Source organism: Sparus aurata, chromosome 21, assembly GCF_900880675.1.
Source record: "Sparus aurata chromosome 21, fSpaAur1.1, whole genome shotgun sequence".
NCBI lineage: Eukaryota > Metazoa > Chordata > Actinopteri > Spariformes > Sparidae > Sparus > Sparus aurata.
In genome coordinates this window covers 35013973-35020266 of record NC_044207.1, presented here as the reverse complement: position 1 = coordinate 35020266, position 6294 = coordinate 35013973, and the positions used below count along the sequence as shown (strand labels likewise).

The 6294-nt window shown below is 37.9% G+C and overlaps 1 gene segment (V, D, J or C); it reads right to left on the bottom strand.

The window, feature by feature from the left end:
* Positions 1 to 992: 992 nt before the first annotated feature.
* On the bottom strand, positions 993 to 5930 carry LOC115573209 (T-cell receptor gamma chain C region C7.5-like). The segment is given in 4 exon segments: positions 993 to 1579; positions 2292 to 2366; positions 3215 to 3523; positions 5359 to 5930. Coding segments are annotated over 4 exon segments (630 nt in total).
* Between the last annotated feature and the right edge of the window lie 364 nt (positions 5931 to 6294).

Sequence of the window (6294 nt, the reverse complement as noted above, 5' to 3'; positions counted from 1 at the left end):
TGCAGCAGCGACTCCGCGACTGTAACATTTACAGGAACATGTGGTTCATCTGTTCTCATCGATCAGAGCAACAGAACACAAACCACTCAGACAGAAACACAAACCACAGAGACAAACAAGTCGTCTTGTTGTTTGGTGAAGCTGAAGTGGAGCGTCCATGTTGGTTCACCTCAGGTCTCATAATGAGGTTCCAGCTGATCAGAGAGCTGCTGTCAGAGCCGTCAGAGTCGTGTGTCCGTCTCAATCAGTGGTCAGTTTCCAACAGTTCACCTGGTTAACCCCACTGAGCCACTGATCTCCTGTCAGTCAGCTTCTAGCTTCAGTTTGTATCAGTGCAGCTGTCTGTGCTTCACTCACACAGCTCCAAATGTGACATGTTACTGTGGCATGAAGCCTGTTTTTAAGTTTCACGGCTGTTTTTCTCTGACTTACAAACTCAAAAACACTCATGTGAAGGTGTGTAACTGCTGTCAACACACACTGAACGATTCTGGTGTAAAAGCTGAGAGAGTTCAATAACATTTTATTGGCTGATAAAAAATAAACACAACCATCATTCAAACTGGAGGCGACTGATGAAGCTGCTGTGTGATCATTTTATAGCAGGTGTAGCTTGAAAGCAGCTCGCTCTGCTGTTTGTTCATGTGTGTAAACAACAGTGTCATCAGCGTAGAGTTTGACATCCACACTGACACAATTATAAAAGGGGCTCAGCACTGAACCTGGTGGCACAGCCACACCTACTGACTTGTATATAATAGCTATATGTTTCTGTTTGCTTCTCTTTCTTTAGCTTTGTTGTCCTTGTTTAGCTGTATGCTAATATTCACATCTTCCTCTACATTTGTTCTTGCTGCTGTGTGAAAGTATATTGAGAGCTAATTACAACCAGAGTCAAATGACTTGTAGGCGTCAACATACATGGTCCATGAAGTTGATTCTGTTTCTGATGATTTGCTCTGAAGACAAACTGAAATCCATAAAAACAAGACTGTTTCTAAAACACACACTGTGATTTTTCACTTTATTGAGAATGTTACAGTGAAAGAATTGAACAAAGCTGCCACACTCTGCATAATGTATTAAAAAGAAAGACAAGAAGAGAAAAATACTAAAACAATCAAATATCTAGCAGACAGCTAATGATTCAGCTTCATGTTCTATTATTATACAAGTCACAATTCAAAGTGGAAATAAACTAGAGGATGAAAATAACACTATAGCACAGAATTTATACTCAGTCACTGCAGATATATATGTGTATATATGTATTTATATATGTAGGATGACTGAATCTAACCTGTGCATCAAAAGATACATTTTACAACCAACCACAAAACATGAACACTGACATTTGTGACTGCTGATCAAAGTGATCAATGAGACGAACTGATGAGATTTGATGGTGAGAAAAGGCGAGCAGAAAACAGTCAGTCAGCATGTGAGCAGTTGGTGGACGGTCCCTTGTTTCAGAGGATCCTCAGCAGAGAGAGTCCACAGCAGTACACCAGACTCTTCACTATCAGCACTGTGTAGAGCACACAGAGCAGCTTCACCCTGCACTGAGACTGGAAGGACACTGACACACACACACACACACACACACACACACACACACACACACACACAGAGTAAATGTCACCTTTCACGGCACACACAATCATTAGATTCATTCTACATATAGGAATATTTATAGTGGAGCGTTTCTTCAGAATGGTGCTCTGGTCAGTGATTGTCTTTCTACGTGAAGAACTCACCTGTTTGACGCCACGTTACGGTGGAGGTGGGCAATTTGCTGGATGTGGTTCTGTTGCTGTTTGTTGTCTGACCTGCAGCTGTATTCAAACATACAGTACATCCAGACTGTTACACCACTGCATGAAGTCTGTTGTGTCATTGTACTTCATATAAAGTAGGCACTGTACAAATAAGCTTCATTTAATATGACTAAGACCTGTTTTTATTAGTAACAAGGTTTAACTGTGACATTCAGTAATAATAATACAAATAATAATAATAATAATAATAATGATGAGAATAATAACAATAATAATAATAATAATAATAATAATAATAACATCATAGCAGTAGATCAGAGACGTAATGATTTCCACCACAGAATTGTATCTGTTTTTAATGCCGTGCCGTCTGAGGCCTGAACATCACGGCCCTCTAATATTGGTTTTCTTCATTTTCCCTTACGTACAGAGATTTATTTACATTCTGTGAATCTTTCATCGGTTTTATGTAATGGAGACAAAGCCCACAGTAAGATATTTAACAGAACTCACCTGCTTCAGGCTGCGTTACGATGGAGGTAGGTGGTGCGCTGGATGTGATGCTGCTGCTTGTTGTTTGAACTGCAGCTGTATTCAAACATACAGTACATCCAGACTGTTACACCACTGCATGAAGTCTGTTGTGTCATTCTACTTCTTATAAAGTAGGCACTGTACAAATAAGCTTCATTTAATCTGACTAAGATCTGTTTTTAATTAGTAACAAGGTTTAACTGTGACATTCAGTGATAATAAAAAACAACAACAGTAAAAATAATAATAACACAGCAGTGTATCAGAGACATTATTTATAATTCTCTGATGCTTCAGGTGTAGATGCAGATTAGAAGGTTCTTCTCCAGCAGCTTCTGCAACACTTTCCTGAGGTTATCTGGACAGTTATAGAGTCAATTAGCCTGATTATTACTGTACAACAGAAACATGTAGCTGCAGCAGACAGAGAAGGACAAACAACTGCTGCAGCCTGCGCACTACTACTTACAGCAGCAGGTCAACATGACACATTATTACCTACTTGTGATTATGCATTAGGAAAGTAAAAGAGGTTGTACTTCAATTAAATAGTTACACATGCCTGGCAATGTGTCTAATTATTAGTTAGTGAATTTCAGCACAATGTGAAACAGTCTAGGTATGAGGAGGAACACTGAACAGCAGCAACAGCAGCAGCTGACCAGATAAGTTAACAGGTTTGACGTTCAGATGATTCATAAACATCCTCAGCAGCTAACAAAGCTTTATTATCAGGCCTGTCACTCTCTCTCTGACCTGAGATCCACATCAGTAACCCGTCCCCCACTTTCAATGTGCAGCACAGTCAGTGCTCACGTGACACGGCAACCCAAGTGCAGGTCAGAGTCATGGCCAGGTCAGAAGATTCTTTCTTTCTTTCTTCAGCACAACACACTCATTACCTTGTTCTGTTTGGGCCTCCACTGTGCCCCCCTCGTGCTGGACGGAGCAGTGGTATTTATACGTGTCGAGAGCGTCCCGATCAAGCGGCAAGATGGTGGCGGTACATCCCGACTCGCTGAGCTCCAGCTGCTCTCCCTCAGCAGGGAGCCGCTTCTCCTGGTTCCCCTTTCGTCTTATCCAGGAGAAGCGGACCAGAGGAGGAAACATGGCTGAGGCCACACACAGCAGGGAGCTCCTCCCCTCCAGGTGGGCTCTGGATGCTGCTGGGTACACGCTCACCACGGGCTTCACTACCTGCTCATCTGAAGCTTGACAGCAGCAACAAGCAGCACAGACACACATTGACACAGTCAACAGCAGCTTCCAGCACTGCACTGCATTCAGTGTGATCCTGGAAACTACATGGACTCTGATCACTAAACTACTCATCAATACAGCACAAAGTTCAACACATAGACTGGATTCACCTGCACATCAAACACACTCATCATGTCATGTCATCATATGTTATATGGGGACAAACAACATTATGTGTTCAGCACTTCTTTCTTTCAATGTGCACATTCATCATTATTATGACTCTTACTAATAATAATATAACATCATATTTTCATACAATGGAAAATCTTCATCTGTATCATGATAAAAGACAGTTTATAATAAAGGACATATTTACCCTCAAGTTTAATACGCGCTGACATTTTAATGTATACATAATCTATCACATATTATAAATATTTGTAAAAAAAAGCATCTTGAATTTCATGATTTTCATAAATGTTTACACTTGATATAAAATTACAAATACATGTTTTCATGTGACTGATGTGAAGAAAAGATGTAATATAATATAAAAGAAGGTCAATCTTTGTTGGTTCAATGATATAATATATGATATAATTATGAAAATGTTATTTTACTAAATTTAGAAGCTATTTAATGATAAATTATTATTTACTTTTACATTGAATACTTTTCAAAGTTATGACAACATGTCTTACATATGACAGATTTACCATCATGTACTTTAGTTCAGCGGCTAAAGAAAAACAAATCAGTTCATAAATAACATCATAATTATTAAAAAAAAAAAAAATTACATTCATCCACAATTACAATGAAATGTTCAGAAATGTTAAATATGAATAATAACTGATTGTAATATAATATGAAGAAAGGTGATAAATCATTGATCCTTTACAGGAACTTCACATGTGCTTAATTTAAATGTGATAATATAATATAACATAATATAATATAACATAATATAATATAATATGATATAACATAATATAATATAATATAACATAAGATAATATGATATCATATAATATGTCAGTTAAAAACAGTATGTCGTACACAATATTTACCGTCACATGCTGCTAATTAATTTACCATTTTAAATTAGGTTTGGAATTATTATTTTTGTTTAAATTATATGTGAAATTACTAATGAATATATTTATAATCATATATAAAATTATTTAAAAGTCAAACATAAAAAATACACATTTTCATGTGCCATTGTAAATCGTACTATTTATTTTTTATTTTTATTTTTTTATTCTTGAATATAATGTGTTTTATGTTTAAGTGTAACTTGTATGTTTTTCATTTATTGTAATATCATATTCAGTGTCTGTTTGTCTTCATATATAAATATATTTCACACTAAAAGACATATGTACCATCATATAAAATACATTTCATCATTTAATAATTGATTATTAATGATCCTATACAACATATTTAAAGATATGTTTTACAAATACATTTACTGACATATATGAAATTATGTTTAATATCATATGTGATGTTGTTTTATAAAAACAAGAGATGGTGCTGAATTACTGAGAGGATCAAATACTGTATATTTGTAACATTATCAATATCAAACTTTTTCTCTATGAATCAGTTTGATCTCCTGCAGAAATAAAGAAGAACTTCAGCTGTGCAGTGAGATTTAAACATCTTTTCAGGAGTTATGAAGCTTTTTATGGAACAATAGCTGCACGGCTGCAAGAATTCTCTACTAATTATGAACAAACTAAGATGTAAAGCCTGAAGCAGCAGAAACTCATTAAAAACACATTTTACACTTGTTCAGTAAAACAACTGAAGGAAAATGAAGCTTTATTCTTACCTGTTACAACCAGTTTAGTTCCAGAGCCAAAGATCCAGTAGTAGTCTCCCACAGCGAGACAGAGTAATACAAAAACCTGTGTGCTGTTGAACGTGTCGGCTGAGGTGAACGAGTCCAAATGATGAAGCAGGATCATGTTTCAGCTCCATGATGTGTTTCTCTAATGTTCATATCAACATGACTGTCTCTTCTTTTATTGTCTTTTTAGACACACTAGCAGTGTTGCTCTGTGGATGCTAATGTCTGTCGCTCCACTACTTTAGTCCACATGGATTGGACCTGGACCAAAGGATGGATGGATGGACTGACATGACATTTTCTACAGACATTCTTGGTCCCCAGAGGATGAACTTCATTCATTGACTTTGTTGATTCTGACTTGTTATCTAGCTCCACCAGCAGGTCCACCAGTTCCTGGTCCTCAGTCGGCGGCCCAGTCGACACCTGTTCCTGCTTCCTTGTCTGCAGGTCAGCAGACTGGCTCCAGAGCCGGACCGGCGGTCTTTCCTGATCCCCGTCCAGACCTCCAGATGCCGGCCTCCTGCTCTGCCTTGCAGCAGTCCTCTGTTCCTGTTCTGCAGCAACCTGTCTGAGCTGAGCTGCAGCTGTCTCCAGTTCCTGTGCTGAATCAGTCTCCTGTGGCTGTGGTTCTGTAACCTCTTGTTTTCCTGACTCTGACAGCTCCACCAGCTCCTGCTCATGTTAGAACTAATAAAGGACAGTGGCACTGGGCCTGATAATGTGCAATCAAAAACTATTGTGTTGGCAATGTTCAGTTTAAATTCAGCTGACTCACTTTAGAAGAATAGATATGTTTCAAGGTGTTTCCCAGGTGTCCCCCTGTCAATGTACTCTGGCAGATAGTTTATAATCATATGGATGTTGTTATAATGTGCAGTGATTGAGATCCTGACCCACCAAACATCCTGGAAAGTG